General features: G+C 43.9%; 1 protein-coding gene across 3 annotated transcripts in view; it reads left to right on the plus strand.

Annotated features, from left to right (window-relative positions):
* The first annotated feature begins 3363 nt into the window (after positions 1–3363).
* Positions 3364–18919, plus strand: part of LRGUK (leucine rich repeats and guanylate kinase domain containing) — a 77760-nt gene continuing 62204 nt past the window's right edge. Inside the window, exons 1-5 of one of the 3 annotated variants that reach the window (XM_030217064.1) lie at positions 3364–3573; positions 12386–12493; positions 12609–12690; positions 16733–16833; positions 18775–18856. In XM_030217064.1, the coding sequence (XP_030072924.1) occupies positions 3469–3573; positions 12386–12493; positions 12609–12690; positions 16733–16833; positions 18775–18856 (478 nt within the window). In that variant the 5' untranslated portion in view covers positions 3364–3468. Of the gene's footprint in view, positions 3574–12385; positions 12494–12608; positions 12691–16732; positions 16834–16900; positions 16975–18774; positions 18857–18919 lie in introns of those variants that run through there. The other 2 variants (XM_030217066.1, XM_030217065.1) reach the window with 2 other exon arrangements.

The following is an 18919-nucleotide window of genomic DNA, read 5'->3' on the forward strand; positions in this document are numbered from 1 at the left end:
ATTCGGTGCATATAGGTTACAAAGTACAAATAGATTACCCTATATGGTGAACATAGCTATGATATAACATCCTGCAGTGTCAATGACCTTCTGTTGAACTTCTACCTGGAGTCCCTTCCTAAATATGATAAGAATATCTGTTTTCTTGGTTACGGCAGGCGATTCAAGATATTGGGCCACCCACCAGCGTTTGAGTTTAGTATGTTCTGATGCACTCAGGTGAGTCTCCTGAAGAAAAACAGACCTGCACCCAATTCAGAGCTTGGAGTATTTTCTCGCGCTTAATAGAAGAGGAAATCTATCCTAAATTCCATGAAACACACTGGAACACCTATATTTCAGGGCAACCAGTATCTTACAATTAGAAAACCAGTATATATAACCTCACCCTCAAGGACACGGGAAGGGCCAGCCCAGCCTCTAGCCCTCACCCGAACCCCAAGCCCACCAGAACCATATCGCCACACAGAAAAAAAACAAAACCTCCCACAGAAGCCCACCAAACATTCTCCCAAGTCCCCTCTTAACATCCTCTCAACCCCCAAAACCCCTCCATCCAACTGAAACCCACCCCGCACCCATTCCCCCGTCTCCCCTAACCCAACCACAAACATTCCTCAATCAGACGTCCAAAAACACCCTGGAATACCGTAAAGAAGCTTAATTGAGGGGAAAGTACAGCGGAGCCTCCTCGGACGCATCCGACGTTTATGAGCAGCAACCGGAAGTCCTAGGAATATATTTTAAATTGCGTGTGCTAAAAATCTCAAGAGGTGTACATGTCAAGCCTGGTGGGTCACAGTTTGGATGCCCCTGTTCTATGTTAATTTTCTGTTTGATGTTTTTTTGATATGTATCTATGTGTAGTTACAATTGTATAACATTTTTATGTAAGTCACCTAAAGTGCTATGGTGATATAGCGAGAAATAATGTAACAAATAATGTTCTTTGCTGAGTATCAGCCAGACCTGGCTATTTACTACTGTTTATGATACTTTTTGCTTCTCTTGAAGTTTCAGCTATAATGAGAATCGTTACTCTTGTTAATAAATGAAGTGCTGAAACAATATTACCTCAGGCAGGGAACTCAGTATCCCTCAAAAGGTTGCCTTTTAAAAATGCATTGGCCTCAGCAGTTCAATCTAATTTATCTTACACATGTGGGATATCCAAAATGTTCTGCTAATGATGAGTTTTTATTTAAAAGAAGGTTCAGGATAGATGCTGTTATTATCATCCTGGAAAGGGAGCCATTGTTTTCATCAAGTTTTTTTTAAGTGGGTTTCCCTTGTGGACAGAAAGCTTAGCCACTTGGCAATAATGATCAAACTTGACAATAACTGCACAGACAACACTAAGGGTATCTATTGTACTAGCATTGAAATTTTAGAAGGGAAACTAAACTAAAATAAGGAAGGAACAGCTGCAAACATTAAGAGTTTGCATTAGGTGTTGAGGTAATTTAAAAATATTATATTGGAAGGCCAGACAGATGTACTACTAGTACCGTTTAACATTTCTAAAGCACTACCAGGGTTGCGCAGCGCTGTACAATTAACAAAGAAGGACAGAATCTGCTCAAAGGAGCTTACAATTTAAAGGACAAAAAGTGCAGTCAATCAAGATTGAGGCAGTCTAGATTTCCTGAGTAGAGGTGTTGTGATTAGGTGCCGAAAGCGACATTGAAGAGGTGGGCTTTGAGCAATGATTTGAAGATGGGCAGGGAGGGGGCCTGGCGTATGGGCTCATGGAGGTTATTCCAAGCACGGGGTGAGGCGAGGCAGAAAGGGTGGAGTCTGGAGTTGGCGGTGGTGGAGAAGGGTACTGAAAGGAGTGATTTGTCTTGAGAGCGGAGGTTACGGGTAGGAATGTAGGGGAGATGAGGGTAGAGAGGTAATGAGGGGCTGCAGATTGAGTGCATTTGTAGGTTAGTAGGAGAAGCTTGAACTGTATGCGGTACCTGATCAGAAGCCAGTGAAGTGACTTAAGGAGAGGGGTGATATGAGCATATCGGTCTAGGCGGAAGATAAGATGCGCAGCAGAGTTCTGAACAGATTGAAGGGGGGATAGATGGTTAAGTGGGAGGCCAGGAGTAGGTTGCAGTAATCAAGGAGGGAGGTAATGAGAGAGTGGATGAGGGTTCGGGTGGTGTGCTCAGAGAGGAAGGGGCGAATTTTGCTGATGTTATAGAGAAAGAAGCGACAGGTCTTGGCTGCCTGCTGGATATGGGCAGAGAAGGAGAGGGAGGAGTCGAAGATGACTCCGAGGTTGCGGGCAGATGAGACAGGGAGGATGTTTTCTATGTATTCAATGTATCAAAAAAAATAAATAAATAAAATAAAGATGGAGCAGCTTCTGTTGTGTGTAGTAATAAAAGGTCCCTGCAGAAAGGGTTCAACAAACTTTGAGATCCTTTTACTAACTAAAGTTTATTGCACACAACCTACAGGACTGACAGGTGCTGCAACATACTCATGGGCTTTGCTACAAAACACTTTGGTTTTGTCTGTGATGCAGAGCTGCCAAGTTACCCATTCCAGGAGGGAAACCTTTTTGGCAGGTGCTGGATTTCTGCCAACCTCATCTTTAGTGCATTATAGAACCTGCAGAATTGTTTCAATGGGTAGAATCATGGACTACAACTACCACACTGCTTTGGGATGTAAGTTCAAAACCAGGACAAAAGTCTCCCTCTAAGGAAAGGGGTAACTTGGCAGCTCTCTGGTGATGTACCCTCAAAACTCAGTGCTGCCAGTACATTAGTTTGCATATTGCAGTGCCAGTGTAAAGGTACTGGCAGGACTGGGTGAATACAAATGCCTCCCTTCCCTGGGCTGTTCTTCTATTCCATTACAGGTTTCCCCTCTTTAGTTACACAGGGTGTTTTTGCTGGAGAATCCTAACCACCCTCAGCCAGATGTCCTGCTTCTGGCTATTATAGTAACAAAGTAAATGATGGCACATGAAGGCCCATCTAGTCTGCTTAGTAAGGAGTTGTAAGTAGCTCCATGCCCCGCCCCGCCCCCCCCCCCCCCATTTTAGTTTAGATTTGTTGCTGCTGCTGCTGCTCCCAAGCAGGTTACTCACCTCCTCCCCCAAATATGCTTTTTTTTTGTAGTGTGATGTGATAGGTGAAAGTCATGGTAACGATCTATTTTCTAAGATTAACTAGCTCTATTCGGGAAGCACTATCAATATTGATTAATCTTGGTTTCTTATTCTATTGCAAAAATCTGATTACTAAAAGAAAAAAAATGAACCAGCGACCGTAGCCGCTCCCCGGCCAAACGAACTACAACTCCCAGCAGCCTTGGCGCTCAGCCGCGTTCCTTCCGGGTCCGTATCCAGGCAACAGGCTGCTAAACAACAACATGGCGCCAGCGGAATCCCTAGCGGGAGGCAGCAGTAGCATCACAGGAGCTTCCCCTCCGCCGTCCTAGGCTGCTGCTCTCTGGCTCCGACAGAAAATGACGAGGGCAAAGAAGGCGTCCAGCACCCAGGCCGTGCGTTCGAGGGGGGAATGGCAACCCCGGCTCAGGGCCTCCACTGGCAAAGGGAAGGAAGAGATGGAGGTTGGTGTCTGGACTGGTCTGGTTGGGGCTATAAGGTGGGAGGTGGGGATGGAGATGGCCTGGGTAAGGGCTTCATTAACTCCGGTCAGGTTTTCAGGATATCCAACATGAATATGCATGAAAGAGATTGGCATATAATGGAGGCAGTGTATGCAAATCAAGTTCATGCATATTCATGGTGGATAGCCTGAAAACCTGACCTGCCTGCGGCTCTGGAGGACCGGAGTTGCCTATCCCTGCTCTAGTGGGCTCGCAATCTACCTGGGGAATTGAAGGGTTAAGTGACTTGCCCAGACTCACAAGTTGGGATTTGAACCCCATTTCTACAGGTTCTCAGCCTTCTTCACTGCATCCTTGTTAAGACCTTGGGCTCTGCTGTCCACATGTCCCACCTTATCTTTTACTGTTATTATGAACCGTTTTGAATGCTAACTGGTTCAGATAGGGGAGTGGGGGGAGAGGGGATGGGCAAGGGCTTAATTACTTACAGGTACGTCCTCTTTCCCTAGTGGGCTCACAATCTACCTAGGGAATTGAAGGGTTAAGTGACTTGCCCAGACTCACAAGGAGCTGCAGTGGAAATTGAACCCATTTCTACAGGTTCTCAGCCTTCTTCACTAAAGGGGTACTGTATCCTTGTTAAGACCTTGGGTTCTGCTGTCCAGGGGCCCTGTTTACTAAGCTGCGATAGAGGTGCGTTAGTGCTTTTAGCGCGTGCTAACCATTTAGGTGCCCACAATATTCCAATGGGCGCCTACACAGCGTGTGCTAATTTTGTGCACAAAAATGCTAGCGTACCTTAATAAACAGGGCCCCAGGTGTCCTACCTTATATTTTACTGTTATGAACCGTTTTGAATGCTAACTGGTTCAGATAGGGCGGTTTATACATTTTTATGAATAAATAAGTTTCTGTCTTTGCTGGAGTTTCTCATATTCCTTGCATTTTGTGGTCCATCAATCTAAAGCATCTCCAGCAATACAATAACTCTCCCTCCTTCTGCCCCCCCCCCCCCCCCAACGAAATAAACACTTCTTCATCTACACTCCACCATAGGAGATACTTGTTTTGCTTCCACAGACCTCTGCATTAGAGCACGTTTGAAAAAATTATTTTTATTATGCATGCCTTATGTGCACTGCTGTGAACAAAAATATTTGGAGGAGTGATTTATTATTCTTTTATATAAATAAAATACATATGTGACACTGTCAAGGTTTGAATTTAGTACTGTTCTGTTCGTTCCTTTCTCTTACAAGCCTTCGGCTTGCTGTTAGAAGCAATTAAGGATCATTGGTTTTGTTTGAGGAAGACCATACTATGAAATGCAAAAATGAGCAGAATAATTTTACTTTGGTTGTAAATATGTACTAATGTGATAAACTTGGGGGAAAAAACATTTCTTTCTGTTCTGTATTTATGAATTGTATTTATGCAGTCCATCTGTTATCAGTATACACTGTTTGAATTTTGCTGCTAACTAGTTTTCAATACAGGGTCATTTTGACCCTTAACAAAATTAGATTGTTTACCTTTAATTTATGAGCAAATTATGTCATGCAACTTATGATTTTTTCATGCTCATTGGTGTTTTACACGAGGGAAACTTTTCGCAACATGATTCAAATAACGGTATTAACACATGTCGATTACTGCAATGGAGTATATGTGGGTTGCAGGGAACAAATCCTAAGGAAACTACAGACTGCGCAGAATACGGCAGCCAGGCTTATCTATGGAAAATCTAAATTTGAAAGTGCAAAACCCCTCCGGGAAAAACTATGCTGGCTACCAATCAAGGAACGTATCGCTTTCAAGATTTGTACCTTTGTTCACAGAATAATACATGGTCTAGCTCTGAGCTATATGTCTGAACTAATCGACTTACCAATTAGAAACACAATTGAATGAGCCAGAACGTACTTAACTCTTCACTTCCCAAGTTGTAAAACCCTGAAGTATAAATCAATATACGCGTCAAGTTTCTCTTACGTATGCACACAGCTGTGGAATTCTCTACCAAAACGCCAAAATCTACAAATAATCATCTAGAATTAAAAAAAACCCTAAAAACTCACCTGTTCAAGAAGGCATACCCCACAGTATCTGACATAAACACTGAATAATGAAATATGGCATTTTAATCAGTAAACGGACATTTTTCAACCCCGACACTTGATCACACCCTAACATTTTGTCTGAATTACGCCTACCTATTTACCGATGCTTCTTCACTGTACCTGTCACTGTAATAGTACCCCTATACTGTATTTGTTCACACTGGAGTCTGTAACCACCTCTCTGGAACTATGTAAGCCACTTTGAGCCTACTAATAAGTGGGAAAAGGCGGGATGCAAATGTAACAAATAAATCTAGGTTTCAAGGAACTAGTTATTGTACTTTCCAAGATATAAGCAGTCACACCTAGAAAAACCAAAGGAGTTAAATTGTCAACTTTTGATGTGAAGTAGTGGAATCGGGGGTGGGGGGGGGAGGACATTTTTTTTAAATACTTCTCAATCTGGATTGTTAGATGTGGGAAAAATTATTGGTCTCTGTCTAAAAACTTTAGCACCGTCAGAGGAAAAGGAGGGGTGTTGGTCTTTGTCTATTCAGTTTGAAGAAAAGGTGATGAAACTTGCCCCACCCTGTTGACTAAGCTGTGCTTCAATGCTGACACAGCCCGTTCAAAGTGAATGGGCTGTGTTGGCGCTAGCGCAGCTTAGTAAACAGGAGGGTTGGTTACCGTATAATTTAAGCTTTGAACTGTGTATGAGGTTGTTGGCCCTGTGCGTTGATTTTTTTTATCTTATTTTTGTATGTGGTTTCCAGGCTTTGTTTATGATGAAATCTGTTGCTTTAATGCTTTCTGCTTATACTAAAAGTGGAGACCAGTAATTTCTAGCTTTTTCTAGAAAATTTCTGTCATACATTCTTTTGTCCTATTTATCCTATAAATTGAAAACAATTTTTTAAATAAACTTCATATTCTGTAGTGTTTGATCAATATCGTGTTTGCATTATTTTTTGGTAAACATGCCTTGTAGATGTTTTATGGTCAAAGACGTTCAGACAAAGAAAGCACTAACAGAGGTGTATCAGATTCTGAGAGCGATGAGAAATATATGGCTAACCCCACGCATTATGGATAGCGACGACAGCGAACAATCTGAATGGTTTTATTTATTTATTTATTTTATTTATCGCATTTGTACCCCACATTATCCCACCTTCTTGCAGGCTCAATGTGGCTTACAGAGTAGGGTTATGATAGAGTCAGTCCATGATTTAAATACAGTTGATTATAAGCTGAGGTAGAAGAGGATTTAGATGGGTGGATGTTGGGTAGGTTGTGTGAGAAGTGTTTTAGGTGTGTTTGGGTGGACTGGGGGATGATTTGTATCATTGAGGGTGACTTTTGTAAGCTTTGTTAAAGAGGTGTGTGCAAGGCTCTTATTGATGAGCCATCCCATGCATCTGAAAGAACCAATTGACGAAGATCTTTGCAAGTTCTTGGACAGGCTGAAAGACGACATAACATACAGTGGGGGAAATAAGTATTTGATCCCTTGCTGATTTTGTAAGTTTGCCCACTGACAAAGACATGAGCAGCCCATAATTGAAGGGTAGGTTATTGGTAACAGTGAGAGATAGCACATCACAAATTAAATCCGGAAAATCACATTGTGGAAAGTATATGAATTTATTTGCATTCTGCAGAGGGAAATAAGTATTTGATCCCCCACCAACCAGTAAGAGATCTGGCCCCTACAGACCAGGTAGATGCTCCAAATCAACTCGTTACCTGCATGACAGACAGCTGTCGGCAATGGTCACCTGTATGAAAGACACCTGTCCACAGACTCAGTGAATCAGTCAGACTCTAACCTCTACAAAATGGCCAAGAGCAAGGAGCTGTCTAAGGATGTCAGGGACAAGATCATACACCTGCACAAGGCTGGAATGGGCTACAAAACCATCAGTAAGACGCTGGGCGAGAAGGAGACAACTGTTGGTGCCATAGTAAGAAAATGGAAGAAGTACAAAATGACTGTCAATCGACAAAGATCTGGGGCTCCACGCAAAATCTCACCTCGTGGGGTATCCTTGATCATGAGGAAGGTTAGAAATCAGCCTACAACTACAAGGGGGGAACTTGTCAATGATCTCAAGGCAGCTGGGACCACTGTCACCACGAAAACCATTGGTAACACATTACGACATAACGGATTGCAATCCTGCAGTGCCCGCAAGGTCCCCTGCTCCGGAAGGCACATGTGACGGCCCGTCTGAAGTTTGCCAGTGAACACCTGGATGATGCCGAGAGTGATTGGGAGAAGGTGCTGTGGTCAGATGAGACAAAAATTGAGCTCTTTGGCATGAACTCAACTCGCCGTGTTTGGAGGAAGAGAAATGCTGCCTATGACCCAAAGAACACCGTCCCCACTGTCAAGCATGGAGGTGGAAATGTTATGTTTTGGGGGTGTTTCTCTGCTAAGGGCACAGGACTACTTCACCGCATCAATGGGAGAATGGATGGGGCCATGTACCGTACAATTCTGAGTGACAACCTCCTTCCCTCCGCCAGGGCCTTAAAAATGGGTCGTGGCTGGGTCTTCCAGCACGACAATGACCCAAAACATACAGCCAAGGCAACAAAAGAGTGGCTCAGGAAGAAGCACATTAGGGTCATGGAGTGGCCTAGCCAGTCACCAGACCTTAATCCCATTGAAAACTTATGGAGGGAGCTGAAGCTGCGAGTTGCCAAGCGACAGCCCAGAACTCTTAATGATTTAGAGATGATCTGCAAAGAGGAGTGGACCAAAATTCCTCCTGACATGTGTGCAAACCTCATCATCAACTACAGAAGACGTCTGACCGCTGTGCTTGCCAACAAGGGTTTTGCCACCAAGTATTAGGTCTTGTTTGCCAGAGGGATTAAATACTTATTTCCCTCTGCAGAATGCAAATAAATTCATATACTTTCCACAATGTGATTTTCCGGATTTAATTTGTGATGTGCTATCTCTCACTGTTACCAATAACCTACCCTTCAATTATGGGCTGCTCATGTCTTTGTCAGTGGGCAAACTTACAAAATCAGCAAGGGATCAAATACTTATTTCCCCCACTGTATATGTTCCCTCTCTATTTGGCAAAAACGACAACTGGTTCTGGGAAGTTATTGACGGCACATCCTGCTTCAGGAAGATGGGCCCAACAACATGTACTTCAAGAAAATCTTGGACTGATGCCCTATGCCAAATCTCTCTATATAAAAGGCACCACCAACGTTCTAAATTAAGCCTCCAGCCGGAAGTGTGAAGGGGGAGAGATATCCGGTTTCCCCATGAGTGTCTGCCCCGCCCTCGCTCTCTCTGTAACACAAACAGTGAAGGAAAACACAGCAAAGCACGAAATCAAATCGCTCTCTCTGTAACAGTGAAGGACTCAGAGGGGGGAGGGGAGAGAGAGCAGAAGCCCTCACTATCTCTGTAACACAAACACAGCAGAACAGCAGGAAACGTAACACTGAAGGACTCGACTCCGAGGGCGGAGGGGACAGAGAGCACAGGGGAAGGGAGAGAGGGCAGAGGGCAGGGACACACACACTCCCACATGCACACAGAAGAAAACCTTGCTAGCCCCCGTTTCATTTGCATCAGAAAAATGACGGGGGGCTTTTTTACTAGTTTGAAATAAAAAAAGGGATTGCTTATCGATGCAACTATTTTCTGCCATTTAAAAACTGAAACTGAGGCCAGGAGACAGCTCCAGGATGGTAATTGGACAATTTCTTTTGAGGAATTTGATGCCTTGATTTTGACTTTATATGCTTGTGGTGCTTATAACGCAAATAGTCTTCTAGTGAAAAGTCTTTGGCAAACTGTATGGCAACCTAGATTTTTCACTGACACTATGCTACAAAATCATTCCAGGAAATTTTACAGTGTGCACGGTTTAATATAAAGTCACCAAGATCAGTTTGCTTGAATACAGATTTGCATTAGTTTCTGAAGTCTGGAATCCTTTCATCAAGAATGGCGTTACTCGCTACGGACCAGGAGAAAACATGACGATCAATGAGTAGCTTTTTCCTTCTAAAGCAAGGTACATGGGAAGCAACCTGATAAATTTGGAATCAAATATTGGCTCGCAGCACATAGGCATTGGAATGGGGGGGAGCCACGCATGCCACGGCATTCCCAAAAAGCCCAGAGGGGGCAGGAAGCACACCAGGCTCTCGCCACACATAGTAAAATAGTAGATGACGGCAGATAAAGACCTGTACGGTCCATCCAGTCTGCCCAACAAGATAAACTCATTGTATGTGATACTTTATATGTATACCTGACCTTGATTTCTCCTTGCCATTTTCAGGGCACAGACCGTAGAAGTCTGCCCAGCACTGGCTTTGCATCTCAATTACTGATGTTGCCACCCAATTTCTGCTAAACTTCTGAGGATCCATTCCTTCTAAACAGGATTACTTTGTGGTTTTTTTCCCATGCATTTTTGAATTCCGTTACAGCTTAAATCTCCACCACCTCCTGCAGGAGGGCATTCCAAGTATCTACCACCCTCTCCATGAAAAAATACTTCCCGACATTTTTGGTGGGTGCCAAAATATTTCATCATTTCAACTTCAAAGGCTTTACGTTAACTGGATGGTTCTGAAATTTCCTTTTTGTAAGAACATAAATGTTGCCATACTGGGACAGACCCAAGATCCATCTAAGCCCAGTGGCCAATCTAGGTTGCAAGTACCTGGCAAGATCCCAAAACAGTACAATACATTTTGTGCTGCTTATGCTAGAAATAAGCAGTGGATTTTCCCTAAGTCCTTCTTAATAATGGCCTATGGACTTTTCTTTTAGGAAATTATCCAAACCTTTTACCTTGCTAAGCTAACTGCTTTTACCACATTCTCTGGCAATGAATTCCAGAGTTTAATTACACGTTGAGTGAAGAAATATTTTCTCTGATTTGTTTTAACTTTAGTACTTTGTAGCTTCATCGCATGCCCCCTAGTCCTAGTCTTTTTGGAAAGAGTAAACAGACGCTTCACATCTACCCATTCAAATCCACTCATTATTTTATAGAGCTCTATCATATCTCCCCTCAGCCGCCTTTTCTCCAAGCTGAAGAGCCCTAGCCGCTTTAGCCTTTCCTCATAGGGAAGTCGTCCCATCCCCTTTATCATTTTCGTCGCCCTTCTCTGCACCTTTTCTAATTCCACTATATCTTTTTTGAGATGCGGTGACTAGATTTTCACACAACATTTGAGGTGCAGACGCACCATGGAGCGATACAAAGACATTACTACTACTACTACTTAACATTTCTAAAGCGCTACTAGGGTTATGCAGCGCTGTACAATTTAACATGGAAGGACAGTCCCTGCTCGAAGAGCTTACAATCTAAAAGACAAATGTACAGTTAATCTGATAGGTCAGACAGATTGGGGCAACCTATATGTTCGAAAGGTTAGGTTCCGAATGCAGCATTGAAGAGGTGAGCTTTAAGCAAGGATTTGAAGATGGGTAGGGAGGGGGCTTGGCGTAGGGATTCAGGAAGACTGTTCCAGGCATAGGGTGAGGCAAGGCAAAATGAGCGGAGCCTGGAGTTGGCATTGGTGGAGAAGGGTACTGAGAGGAGGGATTTGTCATGTGAGCGGAGGTTATGGGCAGGAATGTAGGGGGAGATGAGGGTAGAGAGGTAGTGAGGAGCAGCAGAGTGAGTGCATTTGTAGGTAAGGAGGAGGAGCTTGAATTGTATGCGATATCTGATCGGAAGCCAATGAAGTGATTTGAGGAGAGGGGTGATATGAGTATATCGGTTCTGGCGGAATATGAGACGTGCGGCAGAGTTCTGAATGGATTGAAGGGGGGATAGATGGCTGAGTGGGAGGCCAGTGAGGAGCAAGTTGCAGTAGTCGAGACGAGAGGTAATGAGAGCGTGGACAAGAGTTCGGGTGGTGTGTTCAGAGAGGAAAGGGCGAATTTTGTTGATGTTGAAAAGGAAGAAGCGACAGGTTTTGGCAGTCTGCTGGATATGCGCAGAGACATTATAAAGTCCTCGTTGTTGTTTTCCATTCCTTTCCTAATAATACCTAACACCTAGATCCCTTTCCTGGTCAGTGACTCCTAATGTGGAACCTTGTATCACATATATGTACTTCAGTTTCTCTTTCCCACATGCATTATTAGTGCAGTGTGCTCTGGTCTGACAAAATTCTGTCTTACAGAGGTGTCATCCTGGTTAGCACTATAGTTTCTGATGTTGTGTTTGTGTAGATTCAATCTTGTCTTAAGCATTCTAGTCTTAATTGCATGCTTAAGACAGCAGCTGTGTGGAATAACCACAGTTCAGTAGGCAGGCTGACCCCTACTCATCGAACAAATGCAGGGCCTCAAGCATGCACCGAAGGCTATCACATCCCTGCCCACTTCGTAACAGGAAGTCTGCGTCCAAGTAGGCAGAGGGACATGGCAGTCCTTCAGCACCCATGTGCTGTGGTCCCATGCTTCCTTCTCTAGGTGCCAGTCTGCCTGCTATTTCTGGCTGTTGTGTCCCCTTCGCCCTGGGGAAAATATTTGGGCTACCATTTGCCACAGCCCCCTCCCACCCCAAATCTCATCATTCTAGTGGATCCCTTAGGTCGCCTAATGGAAACACTGGCCCTGTGTGTTTTATTATGCTGTTGGTACACTGTCTCAGGCAGTCTGCTGTTGATTGGTGAAGATATTAATACATATATTAAATTTAGTTATATATTCATGCTTTCACCTCTGATTTAATCTTTTACAGGATGAATTTGATGGGGTGCTGAAAGCAGAAGTAGTTGCTGAAGGGTTGTCTGTATTAGGTCGTACTGGATCTGGTTCTCAGCAGGCGTATTTAAATCTGGTCTTGCAGGTGAGCGTCGCAAAATGGAAAAGCTAAACAGAGAGTTTACACTGAAAAGGGCTTCCTTCTAAGTCAAAGGTTTATTAATCTTGAGTAATGCTTTTAAATTATTTCTTTTTCATAGGGTGGTAACCTAAACAATGTTGAACTTCTCTCGGAGTATGTGTATTTACAACATCTGGACCTCTCATATAATAGTATTAGAGGTATGTAAGAATCTCTAAAAATTAAAAAGTGGACGAATTACAAAAGTGCATTTAGTTTATTATTTTTTTGTTACATTTGTACCCCACGCTTTCCCACTCATGGCAGGCTCAATGCGACTTACATGGGGCAATGGAGGGTTAAGTGACTTGCCCAGAGTCACAAGGAGCTGCCTGAAGTGGGAAATGAACTCAGTTCCTCAGTTCCCCAGGACCAAAGTCCACCACCCTAACCACTAGGCCACTCCTCCACTGTTGCTACTATTTGAGATTCTACATGGAATGTTGCTATTCCACTAGCAACATTCCATGTAGAAGTCGGCCCTTGCAGATCACCAATGTGGCCGCGCAGGCTTCTGCTTCTGTGAGTCTGACGTCCTGCATGTACGTGCAGGACGTCAGACTCACAGAAACAGAAGCCTGCGCAGCCTTCTACATGGAATGTTGCTAGTGGAATAGCAACATTCCATGTAGAATCTCCAATAGTAGCAACATTCCATGTAGAATGGGGGGGTGCCGTGCGCACGCCAGTCCGTCGTTCGTTCCATGCTCACTGTGCCCCGGAACAGGTTACTTCCTGTTCCGGGGCAGAGGGAGCATGGAACGAACGACGGGCAGGCGCGCGGCACCACCCCCCCCCCCCCCCCAGCGGCATGCACCCGGGCGGGGGGTTCCTTTGTGGGGGGGGCCGCGCTGCATCCGTGGGGGCGCTGCACCCGGGGGGCGGGGCGCATCGGCGATCCACCCCGAGTGTCAGCCCCCCTAGGAACGCCACTGCATGTTATGTGTATGGCTACAAATCCTTGACAAATGAAATCATGTGGATACCTTTTAATGTTGCATGAAAACTTTATGTGGGGAGGGGAGATTTGCTTCTTTAATGAAATCATTCTTAGAACCAGAATTCCTTTTCTTTTCAGGGCAATGTGGAACCATATTAAAGGTGGGGGGGAGAAGTTATGAACATGGGCTACTTTTAAGGTGTGTTATTTTACTGTTAACTCCAGTTATTAGTAACTAGGTCTCATTGCATAAAGTGGGGCCTGTGCTAAATAAGAACAATGTAATGGTAAAATAACATATCTTTTAATGGTAATCCATGTTGATAACTATGCCCTTAGGAAGAGAGGTGTTTTGAGTAGTAGGATTCAAATATCTTGGCCCTCTGACATAAAGGTACAAAGTCTCAGCTCAAATCCTTTTAGAACTTCACAACTCTTTGATTACCCCAGTACTAGTGCTATTTAGAGATGGAGTCAGATTTAAGGTCACTCCAGCCTTCTTGGGGGGCTCGGGACCCCTCAATTCACAACAGGCTGCTGCCACCTTAAAGACAATAAATTACTTATGTGAAATGAATTGTGAAATCCGTTCTGTTTTCAGCAGACACATTTCCATACCACTAAAGATATAGCCAGTGGTGTGCTGGAGCGGGCTCTCACAGGCTTGCGAGAGCCGTTTGTTAAGTTTTTAAGAATTTCGGGAGCCGGTTGTTAAAGTAGGCCTCCCCGTGGCTACTTTAACAACTGACTCCCAAAATGTGGGCTTGGGCCCCCTCCTGAATTCTCTTTTACTTTGCTGGCAGTGATGCTGGCCCCACCAGCCAGGTAAATAGACTGCTGCTGCTCCCCGCTCCTTGTTTCTGACTCTGAGCATCAGGCTGGGACTTTTCATGCAAGCGCAAGAAGGTTCCCTCATGCTGCTCAGAGCCAGAAACAAGCAGCAGAGGATGGTGGCAGTCCATTTATTGGCTGGTGGGGCTCGGCAAAGGTATGCCTAGTGTGCTCGCACAAGGGAGGGGAGAGAGAGGCATGTGTTCCCCCTCCCCCAAAAAACTTTCAGGGCCGGCTATGCCCGGAGAGAGAGCCCGTTGTTAAACATTTACCAGCACACCCCTGGATATAGCTGTAGGTTGTACTAATTGGTACCTTTGTTTAGTGTGGACAGAAAGATGAAAGATTGAATTGGTTTGTAGATGATTCTCGCCCGCTAAAAGGGATCCTTCATGAAAGGTTTAAAAACCATTTGCAGTGCAGTTACTGGATTATTGACACTGAAATAAAAGTTTTCAGTTAGCCAAAGAGCAAGTTCAGTAGGGGTAAAGTTTATTGATACTTGATATGTAGTCTAGGGGACATCCATCAGTACAGAACCAATAAAAACCACAGCAGAAAATGAACAGAACTATAAATAAAGACAGGAAGGCAGAGTAAAGAAAATTCAAGAAAGGGATAGAAGGTATTGGGGCTGGAGGATAGCATAATATCTTGCCAGTATGTCTCAACCCTGATTTCTGAAGATCTCCTCTTCAGGGCGGATAAAATCAAGTGCGATGTGTAACAAGATAATAGGGAACAGTTACTTACCCTTTCAGATTGTAACTAGTATAATTAACATTACATGAGACTAACTGGTGATGGATTTAAAAAAAAGATTTAATCCCATCAATCTACAGTTAAGCTATGAAATGTATTGCCAGAGGATGTGGTCAAAGCTGATAGGTTTAAAAGTGCTTTGGACAAATTCCTAGAGGAAAAGTCCGTAAACAATTATTAGCTAAGTCGATCTTGGAAAGACATCGCTCATCTGTGTGAAAGGTTTTCTTCAGGACACAGGCTCTGGAGAACAAATCCATTAACAATTACAAGCCAAATAGACATGGAAATGATCACCTACTGGGAGTGAGCAACAGGGAACAGCCCTCCCCATTAAGATTGCCAGATATTTCTAAGTCACTTGGATTGGCCACTGTTGTAAACAGGATGCCGGGCTTATTGAACCATAAGTTTGACCCCTGCATTGAGAGAGGCCAGCAAAGGTGATAACTGTGAGGGGATTTTTTTTTTTTTTTTAGGTGATATGGATTCTCATCTACTGGGAAAGAGATTTAGACTACCAAGTCATTTCACAGAGTCCTCTTTCAACCAATATAAGCCTGAGCTGGCTTTGATCCTGTATGCATAAAACTGCCTCTCTGCTAATGCAGTGAGCCATCTAGTTCCCCCTTTAAAGAAGTGTTAAGGCCCTCTAGTAAAACAGTAAGAGAAAACGTTTACCATATCTTCTATATATAAATAACACATTTCCGGTTTTAGGCAGTGCAGTCAGTCTACTAAGACTAATGGCTAACAGGTATGCCGCTTAGAAAAGGGACCCTGATACGGGAGATCTTTGGCATAGAGTCTGTGTGCTGTGATACTTGAGGCCTGGTTCTATAACTCTGTGATAGAGTCCTTAGGCATGTATTTGAAAAGACATAAATGTCTTGACTTATCCTGACCAACAGTCAGCGCTATTTAACTGACCAGGAATGACTCCTGGCCGGTTAAATTGCATTTGGCCAGCTAACCGCTAATATTCAGTGGGAGATAGCTGGTTACCTTCCCTGAATATTCACAGTTAGGGGGTCTTATACAAAGGCTCGCTAGCGTTTTTAGCGTACATTAATTATTAGCGCACGCTAACTGCTAAGAGACTCCCATAGGAATAAATGGGCAACTCTAGCATTTAGCGCACCCTAAAAATGCTAGCACACCTTTGTAAAAGGACTCCTTAGTGTATAGCAGCTAACTGACTATATCGTGCAATATAGCCAGCTAGCTGCGAATATTCAAGCGCTGGCTGGCTAAGTTTAGTAACTAAATGAGACTGCCTAAATAACAGTCCTATCTTTGGTCGCTATAAACTTAATCTGCCAGTGCCGAATATTCACTTAGCCAGTTAAGTTTGAGCCGGCCCAAAAAAAGCTCTGGATAAACGGCTCAGCATTGCATAACTGGGGTCAGCACCGATTGCGGCACTTATGCAGGCAGCCTCTCGCGGTCTCAATTTTGGACCCAGCAGGTATCCAGAAGTACTGTGTGTGTGTGTTTTTTTTTTTAATCTGCACACCACTTTTTCTTGAATAATACAGTGGGAAAGAATAAAGGTTCTTTTTGTACATAATAGATTTAGTGAGGGTTTTAGTGTGTTTGATTTCAGCTTGTTTGCAGTTTTTCTTTTGTGTTAGGCTGTACTTTGAATGAAAGACTCTCTTCTTTTCTAGATTTGTCTTGTGTCAGTCACATGCCATATTTGCTAGAGCTTAATGTCTCAAACAATGAGCTGCAAACATTCTTTGATTTCAAGCCACCCAGGAATCTTAAGGTAGAGTATAAATTCAGACAGCAGCAGCAACAGGCAAAACGAACGGAGTGGTTTTCTTTCCTTGCAGACCCAAAAAGGGTAATTCTGTAACTGGGCACCTACATTTACATGCTTCTTGTGCTCATATTAGCACTTTTGCAGGTAAGTGTGCATATAACCCCTCCCCCTGAAATTCTGTATTTGGTGCTCAAAATTATGGATGCAAATTTGTGCACATGCCTAATTTTTACATGCAATTTATTATTTTATTATTATTATTTGTTACATTTGTATCCCACATTTTCCCACCTTTTTGCAGGCTCAATGTGGCTTACATATAACCGTTAACGGTGTTAGCCGATTCCGGTCTGAACAAATACATGGTATGAATGAATACAAGTGATATTGTAGTAGAATGAGGAACATGTAGGTACAATTGGGGGGAACTTAGGGAGGGAAAGGGGGAAGAAGAGTCAGGTAATGTCCGTTACGGTCTTTGGTTACATTGTGTCGCAAGTGTCCAGGTATTTTTATGTTGGGTCGGTGGGGTATGCTCTTCTGAACAGGTCTGACTTTAGTGCTTTCTGAAAATTTAGGTGGTCAAGCGTAGTTTTTACTGCTTTTGGCAATGCGTTCCATAGTTGTGCGCTTAGGTAGGAAAAGCTGGATGCATAGGTGGATTTGTATTTGAGTCCTTTGCTGCTTGGGTAGTGGAGGTTTAGGTATGATCGTGCAGATTTTGTGGTGTTTCTGGTTGGCAGGTCGATGAGGTCTGTCATGTATCCTGGTGCCTCGCCGTAAATAATTTTATGAACAGTCGTGCAGATTTTGAAAGTGATACGTACTTTGATTGGTAGCCAATGCAATTTATCTCTGAGTGGTTTGGTGCTGTCAAAACGTGTTTTTCCAAATATTAGCCTGGCTGCTGTGTTTTGGGCGGTCTGAAGTTTCTTTATGATTTGATCCTTGCATCCAGCATAGATTCCATTACTGTAATCTGCGTGACTTAGTACCATTGACTGTACCATGTTATGAAGTATTTCCCTTGGGAAGAATGGTTTCACACATTTTGAGTTTCCACATTGAGAAAAACATTTTCTTTATGGTGGATTTCGCTTGGGTCTCTAGTGATAGGTTATGGTCAATTGTGGATGCTTGGAATGCCCTCCCGCGGGAGGTGGTGGAAATGAAAACGGTAACGGAATTCGAACAGGAAGGATGCATGCAGGGCAGCGCTCCGGGCAGGAAAGAGGGGGCTCTTTCCTGCCCTGAAGGCGGAAGAGGTCACTAGACCACCAGGGCAGAAGTAAGGGAAGGGGAGGCTAGCAATTTGCCCGTTTGTCTGCCCACCACCCTGCCTGTTTGTCCAGAAATCCGGACAAAGGGGCAGATTGGCAAAATTCGCCCGATTGCCCGGACATGTCCTCTAAAAGAGGACATGTCCGGGTAAATCCGGACATATGGTAACCCTACAATCTATATATATAAAACTCACCCTCAACGTTCTGAAGACAGTGACGCCAGTGAAGCCAAGCCCTGACTTCCTTCAAAAAGGTTTGAAGGTTCGTGGTGGTGAAGCCACCAAAATCGCTCCGGGCCCCACCCTCGAGGGCGTAGCAATGGCAGAACAATGAAGGGGTTGGCAGGGAGGGAGGCAGGGAGGCGGGGGGGGTGGGAAATCGCTACGGGCCCCGCCCTTGCGTCAAACGTCATGACATTGAGGGCGGAGCAATGCCACAACAATGAAGGGGTTTGCAGGGGGGGGGGGGGTGTTGCCGACGAAAACCTTGCTAGCGCCCGTTTCATTTGCTCAGAAATGGGCCTCTTTTACTAGTGCTTCAATAAAGCTGTTTGTCCTAATAGAAGTTCTTGTTGAAGACAATTGTCTACATTTATAAAGGAAAACATTACTTTAGAAAAGATAGTCTGGATCACTCTCTTGATGCTTTTTTTTCCCCCCAGGAGGTGGATTTTTCCTTCAACCAAATAACTGAAATGAAGGATCTTTCTGCATACCACGCACTGACTACCCTCATATTGGACAGTATCCTTTTTAAATATTAGCAAGTTAAAAATGCACACAATGGTGTGTATCTTCTTCTTCCTC

This window comes from Microcaecilia unicolor, chromosome 10, assembly GCF_901765095.1.
Source record: "Microcaecilia unicolor chromosome 10, aMicUni1.1, whole genome shotgun sequence".
Classification (NCBI taxonomy): domain Eukaryota; kingdom Metazoa; phylum Chordata; class Amphibia; order Gymnophiona; family Siphonopidae; genus Microcaecilia; species Microcaecilia unicolor.